This window comes from Odontesthes bonariensis, chromosome 10, assembly GCF_027942865.1.
Source record: "Odontesthes bonariensis isolate fOdoBon6 chromosome 10, fOdoBon6.hap1, whole genome shotgun sequence".
In the NCBI taxonomy this organism is placed as follows: Eukaryota; Metazoa; Chordata; class Actinopteri; order Atheriniformes; family Atherinopsidae; genus Odontesthes; species Odontesthes bonariensis.
In genome coordinates, this window is record NC_134515.1 from 29270293 (window position 1) to 29289198 (window position 18906).

At 39.6% G+C, this 18906-nt stretch overlaps 2 protein-coding genes across 2 annotated transcripts; one reads left to right on the forward strand and one right to left on the reverse strand.

Moving 5' to 3' along the window:
* Positions 1-738: 738 nt before the first annotated feature.
* Positions 739-9479, forward strand: cd63 (CD63 molecule). Its single transcript, XM_075475184.1, has 8 exons — positions 739-882; positions 1669-1754; positions 6409-6597; positions 6958-7032; positions 7121-7219; positions 7433-7576; positions 8745-8828; positions 9116-9479. Exons 2-8 carry the CDS (start codon positions 1689-1691, stop codon positions 9179-9181), a joined length of 723 nt encoding a protein of 240 aa, XP_075331299.1. The 5' UTR covers positions 739-882; positions 1669-1688; the 3' UTR covers positions 9182-9479.
* A 37-nt stretch (positions 9480-9516) lies between these two features.
* letmd1 (LETM1 domain containing 1) lies at positions 9517-16982 on the reverse strand. Its single transcript, XM_075475182.1, has 9 exons — positions 16862-16982; positions 16410-16549; positions 15341-15456; positions 14207-14289; positions 13858-14044; positions 12762-12863; positions 11917-12069; positions 11741-11837; positions 9517-10783 (listed from the first exon to the last, which is right to left on the reverse strand). The coding sequence occupies exons 1-9, from the start codon at positions 16975-16977 to the stop codon at positions 10695-10697; spliced, it is 1083 nt and encodes a 360-aa protein (XP_075331297.1). The 5' UTR covers positions 16978-16982; the 3' UTR covers positions 9517-10694.
* Between the last annotated feature and the right edge of the window lie 1924 nt (positions 16983-18906).

An 18906-nucleotide genomic window follows, 5' to 3' on the forward strand; every position in this document is an offset into this window, starting at 1 on the left:
CCATACATAACAGCGGAAAGGTTGAGTGACCACAGTGTCATCTGTATTCTTTGAAATTGATTGCACAAGGAGGCAGTTATTCAGCACTCTCAGAATGTTACTCAATGTGTAAAAGAGGGAACATCTGAGAAGGTTTTTCTACAGACAATCTTTTGACACATTTCCTATCCCATGTTTACGTACATACACATCTAATAGAATCAATACAGCTACTACTGCTAGTATTAGTAGTAATAATAATAACAACAATGATACCAATATCTATTTTTAAGAGATGAAATTAAGTGAGTACTTTGAGTCTTTGAGACTTAAATGCTTTAATTGCTCATTAAATGATTAAGTTGTTTATGATGATTCAGAATTGTATTGGAAAAGAGTGTAAAAATGTAACTTTGTTATAGTCAGAAAAATAATACCTTGTTTATGGAGCTTGAAAAGTTTTACAAATATCTTTAACTTATTTTTAGAAATCATTCCTGCGTGGTAGATTTTTGGGTTAATCCGAAATTTGGAAAACCAAAAATTGGAAAAATTAGTATACAGAAACTAGAGTTCTCTTACTCTTTTTCTGTCAGTGTTGGTTTTTCTTTTGCTTAAACTAATTCCAACCTGACCATAAAGTTAACAAGTTGTTCGTCCAACCCCTTAAGACAACTAAACCAATAACTCTACCGTGCTGTTACGGAAATACCCAGAGTTACAGTGGTATGTTTAACGAGGAATCCTGAAGGCAGCGTGACGCCGACATAAAGAGAAGTCGAGCAGTGCGTGGAGCAGAGCAGCACAGGGTGATAGGAGTATCAACGCAACAACTTTAAAAACTTCGACACTCAGTTGTTTTCGCCTATTCCAGGAATTTAAATACTTTTTTTTCTCTCAAAGGTAGGTACGAAAGAAGTTGAAAACGACTTTTCATACTGCAAACCTTTCCGTATTTTTCACTTGTGCCGTTTTTGGGAGCAGAGCATTTAACGGGTTCGATGTAGTTTTTCATAGTCACAAAAAAAGGAAAAAAATGGGAATTTTCGTTCTTTTTTCGACAGTCTATCGTCTTAAATTGCTTAGCTGTTTGTGTTTATTTAAGTCTAACTCACTTGGAAGACTAACACATTCATTAATTTGATCAAGTTGATGTAATTTGGCCTATGACAAAGCTGGTATTGTTGTCAGCGGTGATTAACGGTCCGGAACAAAGCTGGACGGCCTTTCTTTCTTTTTTTTTTTTTTGGCTCCTCAGAATAGGAACCTCTATTACTTTTAGTGTGAGTAATTCTCGCCCTGTTCCGTATTTTTGCACTTTGACCTGTTCGTCTCGATGAATTTTAAGTGCAGCTCTTCCCATTTCGGGGGGCTTCTAACCTATATTTAGGTTTTTCATCGGTTTGAACTGTGTCAGCGGCAGGACTAGAATAAATTTCAGTTTTGAACTTTAATTTCTTTCAGTGGCTGTCTTTTATTTTGTCCTCCCATCTTTTTCAGATGTCTGTGTGTGTATGTATTGTAGATTAAAAAGTTGTCAGAAGACGGTTTACAAATTTAATCTTGTGTCACGCAGCTTCCTCCTAAAAATGAGTCAGATATTCCACTCTGCTCCTTCTCATATTACAGCTGATGTAATGGACCTATAATTCAGCCTTATTTACTTCCATCTGTTTTTTTTTTTTTCAGATCCCGGATCTTCTTCAACCATGGGCGTCGAAGGAGGGATGAAATGTGTCAAGTATCTACTTTTCTTTTTCAACTTAATTTTTTGGGTAAGTAGTAGCCAGTCCAAATGTTTGTCATAAAAAAAGTCAGTGGAGTGGATGTGGAAAGCACCTAAACTCTCTCATGAGGAGAGATATAGTCAAGGCCAGAATTAAAGCAGAAGGGGAGCACAACAGAAAGTAAACACAGGTTATCATGCTGGGTGTGTTTTTCCTTATCAGGATGTGTCTTCTTATCTTTTGTGGAACCTAAAATGTCCTCAGAAATGCTTTTGCTCCTCCAGCCCCGTGACTTGGAGCATGAAACCAACTTTGTTCCACCACTTTCAGGTTGTCGTTTGCTTTGTAATCGCTTGAAAAATCAGCTGATGAACACGCTGTCACGTATCCCGTGAACAACCCCCTCGATTTATACTTCCTGAATCCTCGAGGAGCGTTTGTTGACCATGGCATTAAGGAAATCCTGGCCTGAGTATGTTGCTTCTTTGCAGTGTCTTTATCGTTTTGAGAGGTGGTAATATTGGAATGTGAATCCTGTGACCAGATTTCAAAAAGTGACACAATCATGTGATTCATCCAGGTCAAGGTGCGTTCATTTTTCCCTCCTTCACGGACAGACCTCTTCTAATAGCTTTAAGCAGCAGTGCTGAGAAGCAACAAAACAGTCATTTCACATGGGGCATGAGGAAGTAAAGAATTACAAAGCTGTGTTGTAATGATTCACTCTTGCTGTTCCAGTTTAGCTTTTAATCCAGGTGTACGAGACATTTTTTGGCATTTGTCAGTGATTCTGCCCTCTGAGGAATACATATTTTGGGTTGTTATTCACTTGGTGTGTACAACAGAACCCATTGCTTTAGGGGCCAGAAAATGAATCAAAGTAGTTTACAGTAACTATAAAGCATTTGTCAAATTCAAAACAAGTTTGTTAGTAATGCAGCAGTAAACAGATCTGTTCTCCCGTGCAGAAGTCCCTCTTGTGAATAAACGGCTTGTTAAAAGTGTGCCGTGCGTTTCTAAACAAGTTTGCTGTGCAGTGTAGAAAATGTCCAAAAACAGTAAGAAATGTCTGATGGAATTTCCTGCTCTGTGCAGCGTTGTCTTGTTTTGTACTGTTAACAGTTTGAAGATTTTTATTTTTTTATTTTTTAAGCAGTTCGTGAGAATCAACACAACCCGCCTGTGCTCACATTGGCAGAAGTTCATTGTTTGGATTTCTTTACTAAAAGATGAACCAACTAACATTTTAGCCCTACTTCGTCTCATCAAGATATAAATGTCCAACTAAAGGTGAAAATGGAACTGTTGCCTGACTAAATACTGTGCCTTAAAGGGGAACTCCGGGGCATTTGAAGCGCATTTCCATTGCTAGAGGTTGTCAAATACTGACGGTAGGACACAGACTGGTGCAAATCGGCGCTCCCTGTGAAGCGATCGCGCTGTTTGCGCAGCCTGTCATGCTAACCAAATACGTGGTGGCTAAGGGGCAAGAGCTAAACCTTCCACGTAAAACAACAACTTGCACACTGCAGAAACGTCACACCACTTTATAAACCATCCGACAATAAAGTCACAAGCCTTACCATCAAAACCATATGCATGGTTCTCACATTACTGGCATGGGGACGTTACAAAACAACTTTATAAACAGTATGTAACTCACCGGTTATTTGTACGCTCGCGCATGTGAAAGCCCAAAAGAGTCAATGGACGATAATCCCATATCCAAAACAATTATCTTCTCTAGAAAAACTGCGTTCAAGTATTTAAAACATTACAACAATACATGCCCAGTAATATTGTTGTAATGTTTTAAATACTTGAACGCAGTTTTTTTCTAAAGAAGATAATTGTTTTGGATATGGGATTATCGTCCATTGACTCTTTTGGGCTTTCACATGCGTGCGCCTACCGACAAGAGGTAAGTGACATGCTGTTTATAAAGTTGTTTTGTAACGTCCCCATGCCAGTAATGTGAGAACCATGCATATGGTTTTGATGGTAAGGCTTGTGACTTTATTGTCGGATGGTTTATAAAGTGGTGTGACGTTTCTGCAGTGTGCAAGTTGTTGTTTAAGGTGGAAGGTTTAGCTCTTGCCCCTTAGCCACCACGTATGTGGTTAGCATGACAGGCTGCGCAAACAGCGCAATTGCTGCACAGGGAGCGCTGATTTGCACCGGTCTGTGTCCTACCGTCAGTATTTGACAACCTCGAGCAATGGAAATGCGCTTCAAATGCCCCGGAGTTCCCCTTTAATTCACCGCCTTTTCTATTTCATAGAATTTTGACTATCATGTTAGTCTATCATGAGCAGCAAATTGAAACTGATAAGCTAGTCAGTTATTTAGAAGTTATTCAGCACATTGCATTCATTAACAGGGCTGTTTATAGATAATAATGAATATGTGATAATTCTTTGTCCCAGTGTGGTATTTCGAGGGATCTTTTATGAAAGATAAATTGAATTGATTTGGGATACGGGGGAACGTCCTGGCTCAGTTTATCTGTTCACTCCTTTATGTTTTCCAGTATCAACAATTAGCCGCCTATTTGACCTGGGTTCAAATATTTACATTGGTGTTGCCAGCAAGGAAACGATTTTCAGCTGTGGGGTTCAGTATGGTTAACATAAGAAGATCCGTCTGATTATAGGTTGTCTAACAGCAAGGCTACATGAGTATGCGTTAGAGAATTAATTTGGTAAATATGCAAAGAAAGAGTGGCAAGGGACTTGTCACTGACTGTCCACAGTAGAGTTAGATTGAATGGATTGTATGTCTTTAATGTGGTCAGTTCCTCTTCTCGTGTGGGTCTATTTGTTTTTTCAGTAACATCTACGTCAAGATAGATAAAGAGTTTAATCAGTAGCTTTATAAGGTTGTGACCACGATTTTTAATTATTCATCAGGAGAGCTGAAATGTTCAGTTGATTAATTTCAAGGTTTTAGTATTGTCTCATAGTATTGCTTGTTTTTGAAGTATTCTGACTGTAAAAGTAATAATCCAATTCCTGGATTAAATTGTGTGTTGTATACAGTATAATCTTTTATTGATTATACTGTTTGGATTGGACATGAATTTTTTTTTATCATAAACCTTCTGGTTTGAGTTTTTAATGCGAATAATGTTGACTAACTACATCTGAGCAGGCCTTCGCTGCACGCACATTAATGTGGGCAGTCATGAGGCAAGGAGGAAAGGCAGAACAAATTTGCTGAGATATAAGCTTGAAAAACATCGGCTGTCATCATCTGATGATGATGATTAAGCTTTTTATTAGTCTTGTAAATGACAGGCACACGGAAGAAGAGGCCCTGACCCCGGATATCCATGACCTGAATATCTGCTGCCTGTACCAGAAGCTCAAAAATACTCTTAGTTGTCCCAAGAGACATAATCATTAGACGATGAGATAACCAATGTTCTGCACTATAATCATAAAAAGTCATCAGATTTATTTTTAGAGGACCTCAATCCAGCAAATATTTGGCAAATTATTCAATTACTGAAGTTATCAAAATAGTTTAGCTAAATTTATCTTTGAACTATTTACAGCTGCAGCTTTACTCTGAATAATTCAGCTTGGTTGTGACTAACGTTCATATTTCATATCATACTTTAGACTAGATATGAACAATAATCATCTGTGGTTGGTCTTTTCATAGTAAATTTTCCTCCTTGTTACACTTTAGTGACGAACACAAACTTTTAAGTTACTGGATTTTCATAAGATGACACAACAAGACATTTCCAATGCTTCATGACTTGCAGTGTTACCATCAGAAGTGTTTATTTTAACACACTTCAAACTACTGGAATTTTTTGATGAGGGACAACTTTACAGTGATGCGGAAAGATTGTTCACATTACAGCACACTGCACTGAGTGGACTGGAAACAATGAGCTATTAGCAGTGCTCATGTGGTGGAAAGTGTTGCAACTAATGGTAACAGTAACGCTTTATTGCTCTATCTGAAATAAGAATGTTTTCATTAATCTTATTAATGCAGCCAGAAAACAAACAAACAAACAAAATCTAAACCCATCGATACCACGTTTTCTGCGACCTAAGAAAAAACTAGCAGAACATCTTCACACTAAGCTGAACAAGTTAAGTGTCTGATAGAGCAGCAGTACATTACTTCCGCCTGTACTCGGGTGTTTGAGGTCTCCTCTGACCTCGGACTGAATCACACCACATCTGTTTGTTTCACAGGGCTGTGCTCTCCTCTCTGGTAAAACACGGTTAAAAGTATGTTGCTCTCCCGTGTTTGCTTAGCAGCTGATCGTGGTAAAACAGTTCACCCACACGTTTGTTTGTAAAGGATCTAGTGAGCCACTCTTGTCACCCCCCCAGAGTGAATGTCACAATTTAGCGTCTGACTGCTCGCTTCATTCAGGATCAGGAAGTGAAGAATGGTTCAACTTCTGTCCGTCAAGGAGTGATGTTTGCTCATTGGTTTGAGTGAGATATTCATGTAAAAGAACAAAAGAAAGTAAATGTTGTTTTAGGTTTAATCCTGTCTTAATCTGACCATTCTTTAGAAGTTTCCAACATTGCCTTTCATGTCTCATCCACTATAGACTGAACTGTGATGAAATCTTCTGAACATTAATGGTCCCTATAAGATAGGTTTGTGAAACGAACTCTGCAGGAATCATTCCATGAAAACTGAACAACTCTCTTCCTCTTCCTTGCAGTTATGTGGCCTCGCATTGATTGTCGTGGGAATCATGGTTCAGATGTCTCTTCATAGCACCTTCATGATCCACGACGCCTCAGCCTCAGGAGCGCCCATTGTCCTCATCGGAGTCGGTGTCTTGATTTTCTTCATTGCCTTCTTCGGCTGCTGCGGAGCCTGGAAAGAAAACTACTGCATGGTCACCACGGTAATCCATACAAAATAAACCACAAAATACCCCAAATTTATCTGGTGTAAAGCCGTGGCCAAGTGGTTAGGGAGGTGGACTTAAGATCACACGGTTGCAAGTTCAAGTCCCACCATTACCTCTCCCTACACCTCTAATCATGGCTGAAGTGCCCTTGAGCAAGGCACCTAACCCCACATTGCTCCAGGGCCTGTAACCAATACCCTGTATCTAAATAGATGTAAGTCGCTTTGGATAAAAAGCGTCAGCTAAGTGTAATGTAATGTAAAAATTGATATTGAAACATAGGTAGCTTAAGATAACACTTAGGTGAATATGCTGTACATCAGGTCTCTTAAACGTGTTTCCTCCTCGCTCCAGTTCGCCGTCCTTCTCTCCCTGATCATCATTGCTGAGATTGGCGCCGCAATCGCTGGATATGTCTTCAGAAACAAAGTGAGTGTAGAACTTCCCTGTTTCTTATGTTAGTAAAGGTAATGCAGAAGGGGTGTTTAACTTTTGCCTCCTTGTGTCTCCCATGTAGCTCTCAACTATTGTCCAGGACAGTCTCACTGACATGATTGGCAGTTACAAAAATGGAACCAAAGAATTCAAAGCCTCTGTGGATAAAGTGCAGGAGGATGTGAGTTCAGTGTAAATCATCTTCCTCACTGTTTGCTCAGTCTGACAACGCCTTCTCCTAACACTGCTGCATCCTGTTGGTTGCTCATGCACAACCATGACGTTATTATTCTTTGCTCCATCTGTTGACCCAAGTTACATCCTTTTACTGTATGTGCCAAACTTTACAGCTGGCACTGCCATAATAAAGGTTTTGCAACTGATTCATTTGCAGTGGAAGTGCTGTGGGGTGAACAGTTCTGCTGACTGGAGGGACTTCAGCAGCGATGGAAACACGGTGCCTGATTCATGCTGCATCAATGTCACTAAAAGCTGTGGAAAAGGGGCCATGTTGGATGCCAACAAAGTGTTCCAGAAGGTAAAACCCCCATTCGCTGATACTTACAAAGTAATTTCATGTGAATTAAAGAGATAATTAATAGCATTTCTGGAGTGGATGGTTTACAGATTCGAAACATCGGTCAAAATGACAAATGGTCACAGGAAAGGTTCTTTGGAGCTTAAAATTCATCTGACACCAAACAGGAGCTACATTCCATGAGGATGGAATGTAAATATTTAGCTAGAAACAGGACTCCAGTCAGATAACAGTGTTGCTCTGCGAGAATTGACACTCACTTAAACATGTTTTCATAGTGCGAACACTCATAGAGGTGAATGTCGGGTCCAACGGGTTGGTGGGTCTGAACGGTTCCTTTTTACCCCTCAATAAGCACCCCAAACTGTTGTAAAATACAGAATAAAACGGTAAAACATTTCCTTTTTGATAATCATGCTTTATCTGCCATCATCATTGAGCACTGAGACTTATTTTGCAGTGAACGAAAGACTTACCCATAATACTTCCTTTTAGATGTGGGTTTAACGATTAGGATCTAATGATAAGAATGTAAAATGATGTGCAACTGGTTAAGCTCTTAAGCATATGTTCGTACAAGATAAATGTGGCACAATGAATAACAGGTAGCATTAGAATCTATAGGACCTCGTGCTGTGAACGAGTGAAGCCAATCTGAGTGTAGGTACCCCATCCTGACAGGGCCCATCAGCCAGTGTGTCAGGGCTCTGTGGAGTGCATTTGACCTCTGCCATCTAATCGCTGTACCCAGGATTTAGTTGTGACCATGTGCACTTACTTTAAAATCTGATCCCGTTCGATACCTGTTACTATAATGTTTTGATATACTTTTTAACGTTTGCATATTTTTGTACATATCTGAACTTTGGGCTTCACCTGTGCTTTATAAATAGAATAGAAAAATACTTTATTTATCCCCCAATGGGGGAAATTAAATAAATTAAAAAAATTATAAATATTTACAATGATTGTATATTAGCAACAACAATAATAATACCAATTCTAATAAAAATACTACTACTAATAATAATAAATGACTAAATAAATAAGTGCTCTAAAAATAAATCTGAGTGGGCCTGGATGTGGTCCTTCATGCAGAAACTATAGTAGGAATGTCAGTCTAATCGGGTTGCAGGTGAATGCTACGTTTTCTGTTTGTTTGTTTCAGGGTTGTCACGATACCATAGAGACTTTCCTCAAGAAAAACATCCAGTGGGTGATAGTTGCAGCTCTTGTTATTGCTTTCCTGCAGGTATGTAACAGCAGAAAATTAAAGCGTGTCGAATGTTGCGTGCCTTAAAGCAGACCTTGTGGAGCTGGTGTTTTTCTGTTGTATTGAACAGTACATCATCTGCTGTATTTTACTGCTGTCTGGGGCTTTTCTCATTCTTCTGCCCTGGGAGAAAATCATCAGCAAACAGAACTCTTATTACACGTATGCCATTAAGCGGCCGGCTTTAATATGGACAGTGTATGAAAGGCTCAATACAGATAGAAAGGCTAACACTTGCATTCTGCGCTCTCTCTCGTTTTTTCCAGATAATGGGCATCGTGTTCTCCTGCTTGCTGATGAGAGGCATCCGCAGCGGCTACGAAGTCATGTGATTCACACCTGATAAGGCGTTGGCTGTTCACGTCACACTTATTGGGATCTTTATTTGGAAACTTTTATCATGTTTATCTTATGCTTCCCATATTATGCAGAGCAATATATTTTTTTCCTTTTACCAATAGGAACATGTTAGAAAAGGTTCTTGTCCACTGTAATGTTAGTGTTGTTTTTTTTTTTAAAAGGAAATCTAAAATCTTACTTTGCTTGTGCCTTTTGAGATTTTGAATGTATTTTTGGGTTGAGTTTTAATATTTTTCTGGTTTCCATTTTTATTAAAGACTCTTTAAATTACACCAGAGTTTTCTTTAAAGACGAGCACACAAAATGACCCAGAGCAGGAAGGTATTTATTTCAGATTTAGTTCAATAACATTGTGTATAATATTGGCACAAAAACACAACATTCAAAGCTTGGGCAAATAAGATATTACAAAAGGATGAATAAAGTCAACACAACTTTTGCAGATGTATTGTGCCAATACTTGCGAAAGGCACAGGAAGCAAATGACACGTCCGACTCTACGCTTTACAACACCGGTTACCAGCACAAGAGATGTGTAGTTCCTCTCTGTATCATGACCCGGAAGTAAGTGAAAGGCATTTATGACATTTTGTGCTGAGGTGTAACAGCCCTAACCAGGATAAATTAGTCCTTAGTCTCCAAAGCAATAAAACAAGCAAGTAAACAAAGTGCCACCCCAAATCTTGCAACTGCAACACAAAGTTTCTGAAAATGTTGACAGACAATAAGTTAAAGTTCTCAGTATTCAAAGCCTGAATATCTAACCCAATTTTATTTCTCTAAAATGGTGCCTTCACGTCATCTAGTGCTGTTTGAGATCCACCAGTTTTCTTTTTGAGGAAAGCTTTCCTCTTTAGTGTGTAGATACAACTTTGATATGACCAGCAATATTCAAAAGTAAGAGCAGAGCACAAAGTGAGGCATCAGCATGAGGAAAATAGTGAGAACTAGTCAATCTGTTTTAAATGCCCACATAAAATATCTTAGATTCTTATGGAGTCCATCCTTACTATTCCACAGATTTCCTGCGGAACTTTAATCAAGCAGAAAAATGTGTTTCCTTCATTGCCGATGTGAGATGATTGTGTTAGCTTAGATGAAAGCAAAGCAAACCTGCATCATAAGGTGCTAACAAGCTTAAGAGACAGCAACAAGTAATCACTGTACAGCAACATCCCAGCTTGATATTATTAAGTGCATCACAGTCAATTAAACACTCCTGAGAAACGAAATTGCACAAAAAGTAATCTCACGAATAAAGACACTTTGGGGTCATTACATTGTTTTCAAATTAAATTCTTTTTAACCTCATGTTTGTCGCATCTGTGGCTTCAAATAACTATGGGTGTTATCTCCCGAACCCAGAAAATGTTGCCTAGAACGGTGTTGAATAGCTTTTTCCTCTTTGTCAAGGAGACGTTGACAACTCTTAGGAAGTTGTGTTGCGCAGTGCACGGAAAGTGATGGTCGTCACAAAAAAATGCGTCAGGCTTCTTGTCGATGGCGGATGGGGGCATTTGGGTAGTTTGCAGAGAGAAGTACGATGCAGTGCAGAAGCAGCGACACCTCCGAGTCTGCAAATGGTACACACAAGAGAAATAAATGTTAGCGGGGTGAGGTAAAGTAACGGTGCAATTTGCTGAGGATGTATGTGGGCCCTTTAAAAAAAAAAAAACTTCAAGTATTTATTTAGTTGCCCCCCCCTGTAAATGTTTAAACTACTTTGTTCTTTTTTGTGAAAAAGGAAAAATAGGACTTGTGTATGTTAATAGTCATTACACGTGTAGAAATTACAAGTAAAGCTTGTACAACAGTGCATTGAACATTTCAGAGGATAGTGAATCTGTTTTCAATGAGAACGATGACATCTGGATCAAACACCTGCTACAAAGCTGCCCACAGTAGCCACCAAGTTCAGACTAACAGGCATGTGCAAGTGATGGTTTAAAGCAGGAAATTAACATAATTAAGTCATTTTAAGTTGAGGATTTCACTCATCAATTTTCACCTACTTACCTAAATTAGATCGGAATTTTACAGTAATCTTATCATGCCATCTTATATAAAAATGCTAAAACTATTCAACTCAAAGTGAATTCATGCTCAGGTTTTTGGTCATTTTGGTTACTAAATTGGCACTCACACAGCATTTTACCTAAAGAAACTAATTGTTTTAGTCAGAGCAAAACTGGGCTAAATAAATACATGTGAACATGTTGGACTGCGACTCACCTCTGCACCTAACTGCTAACTTACTTATAGGTTACTTCCTTGATTGTCCTTCTAGCATATTTATAAATCAAGCAAAGCAAAGCTAACCTCTTTCTATATTCATAAAGCGCGTGTCTCGTCTTCTTGTCCTCTTACACCCATTCACACATTCATGAAACAGTCACCTATTTGCAAACAAGTTCATACGGTTTATTCAATGCACGTATGTATGGACATTAAAGTTGTCACTGCCAACTTGAAAATGTGTTTGAAGTTGCAGAAGTATACATATAGCGTACTGAACATCCAATAGAAAATACCTTTCAATGAGGAGGACACCTGAAGCCACTGGGACAGCCACTCACGACACTGGTTAATACCAAGATTGTAAGAATTTATCCCCCTTACATAACAGGCCTGAAAGACGAAAATATGATGCATTTATATTGACCATCGTATCAAAAGTCAAAATGAAAAGACCTGAGGAGATACAGACCTGCCTCAGTTCAGAGTCACTAAGCTGGTGAGCGCCCAGTCTGCTGAGGGCCCGGTCCAGCTGGAGCAGCTCCAAGGCGTGGCCGTTTAGCCGTCGGCCAATCAGGAAACCGGGCAGATGAGGCGATAGAAAGAGGAGGCGGCTGATGTGTCGCTGATTAGCCACAAGGACAGAGAAGTACAAAGATTTTCTTTTGCATTCCATGTCAGACTCCCCGTCAAACAGGTTTGAATGGAAACATGATATAGACAGATACTTAAAACACAAGACTGAAAATCCTGAAAACTAACAAACTTGTACTGAATTGTGTTGGACTATTACAGTTAAACTATTTTCTCAAAATCAGGGATACGTGATGCAGTGAAAGTCCGTTTTTAGGGCGAGGAAAAGCCAACCTTGGCCCCAACACTGCGCTGTTCTAAATAGGCCTGGTCCAAGCATTGGCCTCAAACAAGCCAACCATGCCACCTAGTTGTGGATCTGACAACTGGCAAAATTACAAAAATGATTCTTCCCTTCGTGCAGAACTTTGGATTCTTACTTTAATTGACAGGAAACAACGAGAAGAAAAACTGAAATAGTTTTTGTGAGGAGTGCAGCTGCAGCTGTTTAAGGGACGACGGCCAGCTCAGAGAATCTGATTGACGCTTGTTGGATTAGTGGATCTAATCAGTCACGTTAACTTGAGCTGCAATCATACGTTTTTAGCCGAGTGCTTAATAACACATTTTTCTGTGATGTGACAAACTCAGAATTCACATTTATTCATGCTTTACTCGGACTTTGAAGTGCAATTGGTGTGTGTTCATGCAAAAACAGAAGTGGAAAAGCGGAGTTTTACTGACCATATGATCAACTCTCATCCTCTTTACACCCAGGGGGGGGCCAGAAAACAGGCTGCGAACAGCAAGGACCTCAGACACTTTAGGGTTTGCTCCACTTTGCACCTGAAAGTACACAGAAAGCCATCCTAACTTTAACTTGAGTACTGGATATACAGACATCGGAGTTCGGTTCCAAGGTTTTACAAATCAGGACATAATAAAAAAATTTAAAAAATCCGGTCTCCATCAGCATTGTAGCTTAGTTTTTCATTTAAAAAAAAAATGACATGATGTAGTATGCTATGTGGTCTTGTTCATCTTAGGTAACCTTATTGTGAGATCTATTAAGGACCAGATGTTCTGATGCGTAAAATCTTCAAATCAAAAGAGGGGGGGGGGGGGGGTGATTTATTTGCTAGTATCTGTAGATTCTGCCTACATGAGCCCCCAACCCCCACCCCCACCCAGAGAATGTATCTAGAGACAGCACACTGATGCACCTGGCAGAGGTTGCGTGGGGGGCACCAGGCTGAGTGCGATCCACGGAGTCCAACCCTGCCACCCACAGGAGCCAAAGATTCAGATTCCAGGACATGCCCATAAAGAACAGGTCAGAGCTATTTTTACAGCGGGGAGGCGGGGGTCTTCACAGCTTTAGGGAGGTTGATTTAAAGCTGTGTCTGTTTGGTTTAAGTTTTGTGCCATTTAAAAACCGTCAAACATGTACATTGTGGCCCATTTTTCCCTCTAAGAGTCACACCAGTTGTTCAAACTAACATCTGTAATTTCTTTTTTTTAAATTAGTACGAGTTGTTTTAAAAAAAGATAATTGAAAACAATAAAACAAGCTTTTTTTTCTTTTCTTTTTTTTTTTTTTTTTACTAAAGATAAAGTTTGTTAGTTGATAGGAAATTTTAATTCTAAAGGGCAGTTGGAGACTGGCTTCACAAACTTCCAAAAACATAACACACATAAATTAATCCAAAGGGCCAAACAATATATCAACATTTAACTGAGAATCGTTTGTTGATCCCGTTTCATGCATCAATATAAACAGTGACAAAAACTAAGCTGTACAGCAAAGAATCTCTCAGAGTTTCCCAATATATTCACTCACTTTAGCGCACAGGTCCTTCAGACGACCCTGCAGGTGACCGTCTTTGGCCTGGTGGCTTGTGTGCTGGAGCCCTTTGAGGACTGGCCAGTGGTGCTGGGCCCTGTGGGTATGGTAAACTCCCCAAAACTCTACTTGCTGCTTGGGGGTCCAGAAATGAGGGACCAGGAGCTGACGAGGGAAGAAATACCTGGTGATGGAAAAGCACAACTGGTAAATGTCGGTAAAATTTGCGTGAACACAGACGGCTACAATAGGAAGCATAACTAGCAGTCTTTCAGGGTTCTTTATTCGAGAATGAAACTAAAGCGGGCCAAGTCAATGAGAGAGTGGTTAGGTGAAAGCAACTCACATCAAGACAAAAACCAGGTAGTTGGCAAAGGGAGGGATAGTTATCATCACCAGTGGGATGGCCTTGATTAAGTGTCTGCGAAACTGAAACAGATGTCAAGTAAGTAGAGCTTCTATGAGATAATAAAGGTCACATTTCACAAGAAACCAAAGACTGCGTGTTGAATGAAAATCAAAAAAGAATATCACTTTTAGAAAACAATCATTGTACTTAATACAATGCAACGACATATAAACAGGACTACCCTGACTCCCGAGAATTGTCAAGTGGACTGTGTTCCTGCTCTGGAGATGCACTGCCGATGCCTGCAGTCAACAGCTCCGTTAACTGTCCTCATGCATATGTAGAGCAAGCTTGAAACTCCAATGTGGGGTTCAGTTTCTCGCCGAAGGATATTTAGGCACGTAGACTTGGAAAGCTGGGGATCCAACTACCAACCTTCCAACTGAAGAACAAGAACTTTATCTCCAGAGCTGCAGCTGCCACTTCCTCCTGTACTTGCTAGCTCAGCCCCCTTTGTGCCCCATGGGTATGGATATATAATGTCTTGGGTGTCCTGTGCTACGTTGGCTTGTGCCACATCCTTGTGGTCCTGTTCGATGCAGAGTGGGGCATCTTTGGATCAGCCCATTCAATGCCATTCAATTTTTTGCAGAGTTGCAGGGCACCCTGCTCAGTGAGTGGCACTGCTATGAAGGGGATGGGGTCCAAACTGCCTGAGCCCCCCACTCTATCCCTCAGGGTAAGCCCAGACACCCTTCAGAGAAAGCTCTGGTTGGCCCCTTTTATTTGCGGTCTAATTCTTTTGGTTATTATTCACATCTCATGACCACAGGTGAAGGTTGGAATGTAGATCGATAAGTAAATGAACAGTTCAGCCCTTCAACTCAGGTCTCTCTTCACCACAACAGATGGTAGAGTGTCTGCGGTGATGCCAACGTTTCCCCAATCCAGTCATCTATCTCTTGTTTCCGTTTCTTTCTACTTCTACTCGTGAACTAGATCCACACCTAAATCTTGGATTTTTTTTTCTCTCTGCAAAAAGCTCATGGCCATTGCATATATTACGTATCAAATATGGCGATGTGGATGCATTCCTAAGTGTGATGAGTCTCGCTCAGTAAAAAGACTGACCTGTCTGAGTTTCTCCATCTCCCTGTAGGGCAAATCCTGGATCTTTACCCCATCAGACAGCATTTTTGCTTTTATCCTCCTCACATCATTGGCATCTTGGAATAGCAGCTTGAATCCTAGAAAGAATCGATGACACAATAATTAGAGTGTGCTCAACTGCATTACGTTAGAAGTTGCTTCTCACATTCTGACCCCCTCGTGCATGTAAAAAGTCGGGGTAAGGGAACAAAAACCAATCAGAAGACCTCTCTTTATGCTATTCATCAGTAAAAAATATATATATATTTGTGCCCCCTTGGTCCAATCAAATAGGCAGATTTCCAATGACATATGGTGGAAACAATGCTTTGAATTAACAGTGTAATATTTCCTGTGCAACAAGCTGACACACATACCAAAAACAACCGTGCACTATCTCCAGCCCAATACACAAAGCTGGCAAAGACAGGGCCATCAAGCACAAATACAGTAAGAGTGCTCAAACATTTGCGCAAGACAAAAATCCTGTTATTTATTTGTTTCTTCTTTATTTTTCAGCCTTAGTTGTAGTAACTGGAAGAAAATCTCATTTCAATATCCGTTTGCTGCAAGGAGCCATTTATTTCTTCACTTAAAAGTGAAAGTAAAGCAAAAGTAGAACTGACCTGACCTCTGCACACAAGTTGGCTCCAAACAATCGATGCTACACACTTTGTAAAAGCAAACGTGTAGCAAAGACACCATGTCATCTCATACAATTGTGCATGTGTAGCTACTAAAGTGGCCATGAACTGGTCAGCAGCACGGTAAGAATATGGCATTTACCTGAAACAGGTGGGATTTTGGTATTCATGGTGATTACAAAGTCTAGATCTGTTTTGTCTCGACTTCTTGCCATCTCGGCCACAATATTATTCAGAAACCTGAATAAGGCATTTATATGGCACAATGTCTTGGTTTTTAATCAGAGAATTTCGGGCACTCTGGGTTTACAGCGTTAAAACCTGGAGCTCCTGAACGCTGACAATCTTTTTTGTACACCTTCAGCAGAGTTTTTGAGATGTAAGAGGTGAATAAATAGTGATCTTACCTTCCACAAAGGTGTGATACAGCTGAAAAAATCGGGGAAATCGCCTCTTGAGGAAACCCTCATATTTAGTATTTGCCCACTGGAGCCTGGAGGCGACATATCGTCCAACACCTTGTCTGGCTTTGGAAGATGTGTAGTGTCTATACAGGGCAAGCCCGGGATGTAGAAGTAGTTCAATATGACAGGAAACTAATGACAAACATGCTCATCGCTTTGGAGATTTGAATGTATGTGAATACTGGCGAGTCTTTTGCTGGCCTTAAAGCAGTGTAAGTTATTGGTTAGGTTTAGATACCACAATCTATGAATATAGGGCGACCAAAATTATTTAAATCAGTATTTAAAAGATTAATTAACATTGAAGTATACAGGGAGGCAGCTAGCTTAGCAAAGCTTAAACAAATGAACTATTAAAGCAACAAATGGCAACGACGTAAACTTTAATGACATACCTGGCATGACAAGATACGTTGGGAAAGTACAAGCCATGTGTTATCCTTTTTGTACCGAGACCACCGAGTCGTATCAAAGACAACTGGCTGCACAGTCTCGAACAGGACAGCGCCATTTTTGCTACGCAACGCAGTTACCGTAATGACGCTAATAAGCAAGCTGAGAGTTGTTCAGTTACCGTAATGCAACGAAACCCAGAGGCATTTCAAGCCTGCCGGAAATTTCTGTGTATTATTAAATGTTTTCAAATTTACGTTGAAAGTTGTCATTGGATTTATTTCAAACATTAGGTTAGATTACCATTACATTTATCAAATTACGACTACTTCTTTTTAAATTCACCAGAGCAGAAAAGCTTCTCAAGATTAAAATGTCTTAATAGTTTCGAAGTGTCATAGTTAAAATGAGCAGTTGTGTACTTTTATGTCTCTTTGTTGGGTGCTCAAATGTCTCTGCAGTCACTTTGAGTCTCTTTATGGTAAACTTAAGTCTGTTTGTGGTCAATTTGTCCCTTTGTTTTCATTCCCTGGTCTTTTGTGTATGATGAATTTTAGCCTTATGTGCGTTTTTTTTTTTCACTTCTTTGTCATGAATTTTAGTCTTGTCACTAATTTTGCAACTCCTTAAGGTTGTGTCATTTTTTTGTTTCACTTTTTTCTCTCTGTAGAAATTTGTGTTTTTTATGGTTGACTTGTTTGCCTCCATGTTATAAATGAGTGTTTTGGCTCACATGCCGACTTTCGTGGGAAGTTTGTTGTTGATTGCCTTCCTAAAAACAAAATCTTAGCAAACCTCCGAACAACAGCCTGGTTTGCCTGTTCAGCTACCCTCCCGTACCCCAGAACTGTTTCCTCAAAAGCAAAGGTAACAGTGCAAAGTCCTTTTTGAATCAGCCTTACAAGCTGAACCAGGGTAAGCCTGTTATAAAGCAACTCAGAATAAATTCATTCAAATTCATTTAAGTATGGCATAATACCTGACTTTGAAATACATATCAAGTAACAAGGAAAGCTAATCTGTAAAGACTAAATGTAACATTCACTGCCATGGAGTAGGACATAGTGCATAAACAACTTGTATAGTTAAATGTTACAACAACAAAAAATAGTAGAATCTCCATAGCTAACAAAAGAATGATAACTTTTGGCAGGACCTTTTAGATTGGTGGGGTTTGGAGCCGGTAAAGAAGGACTCAACATCTTGAACTCCTACATTTGATCAATGTTGTGCACAGTGCTGAGAGACTTTGGCCAGACTTGTCTCAAGGGATTAGGATCCATAGTAACTATGGTCAATCTTACTTAAACAACCTTAAAGGAACAGTCTTTTGAAAACAAAGCTGATTTACCAAAATAAGTTATGTTTAACTGGTAGTAAGGTTTTATCAAACACTTATCTGGCCAGTAGTGGACAGTAACGTTCATTTGCACAATTATCTAGCTTAAGTTTTCTGTATTTCTACAACAACGCCAATTCCAAAAAGTTTGGATGCTCATCTTAAATGTGATGGTAATACATCTATAAAAAACTTGGGATGGGGCAACAAAAGGCTGTTGGAAAGGTGGAAAAAAAATAAAGAACAGGAGGAATATGCAACTGAAACTGATTTAGTTAATTGCCAACAGCTGATGGCCTAGATCATCTTAGCGAAATTTCAGTACAATCTTCCTCAATGTGAAATAGCAATAACTTTTGAGTATTCCATCACCAACAGTGCATAACATCATTGCAAGATTCAGAGATCCTGGAGATGTCTCTGTGCATAACAGACATGGCCAAACATTTATATGGGATGCTTGTGATCTTTGGGGCCTTAGGCAGCACTGCATTAAAAACAGACATGATTATGTCATGGAATTCACTACATGGGTTCAGGAACACTTCCATAAGTCATTGCCTGTGAACACAGTTCGCTGTGCCATCCACAAATGCAGGGTAAAGCCACATAATGCAACAAAATAAGTCATACATGAACCTGGCCCAGAAATGGTACTGTCTTCTTTGGGCCAAATCTCATTTAAAATAGATTGCGGTAAAGTGAACA

Bases quoted from the DNA above. Each gene is read 5' to 3' on its own strand.
- cd63 (XM_075475184.1), top strand. From the start codon at position 1,689: ATGGGCGTCGAAGGAGGGATGAAATGTGTCAAGTATCTACTTTTCTTT. The intron at 1,755-6,408 runs GTAAGTAGTAGC...TCTTCCTTGCAG, and splicing joins TTTTCAACTTAATTTTTTGG to TTATGTGGCCTCGCATTGAT. The intron at 6,598-6,957 runs GTAATCCATACA...TCCTCGCTCCAG, and splicing joins ACTACTGCATGGTCACCACG to TTCGCCGTCCTTCTCTCCCT.
- letmd1 (XM_075475182.1), bottom strand. From the start codon at position 16,977: ATGGCGCTGTCCTGTTCGAGACTGTGCAGCCAGTTGTCTTTGATACGA. The intron at 11,838-11,916 runs GTCTGTATCTCC...TTCGTCTTTCAG, and splicing joins GTGACTCTGAACTGAGGCAG to GCCTGTTATGTAAGGGGGAT. The intron at 10,784-11,740 runs GTATTTTCTATT...TACCATTTGCAG, and splicing joins GGTGTCCTCCTCATTGAAAG to ACTCGGAGGTGTCGCTGCTT.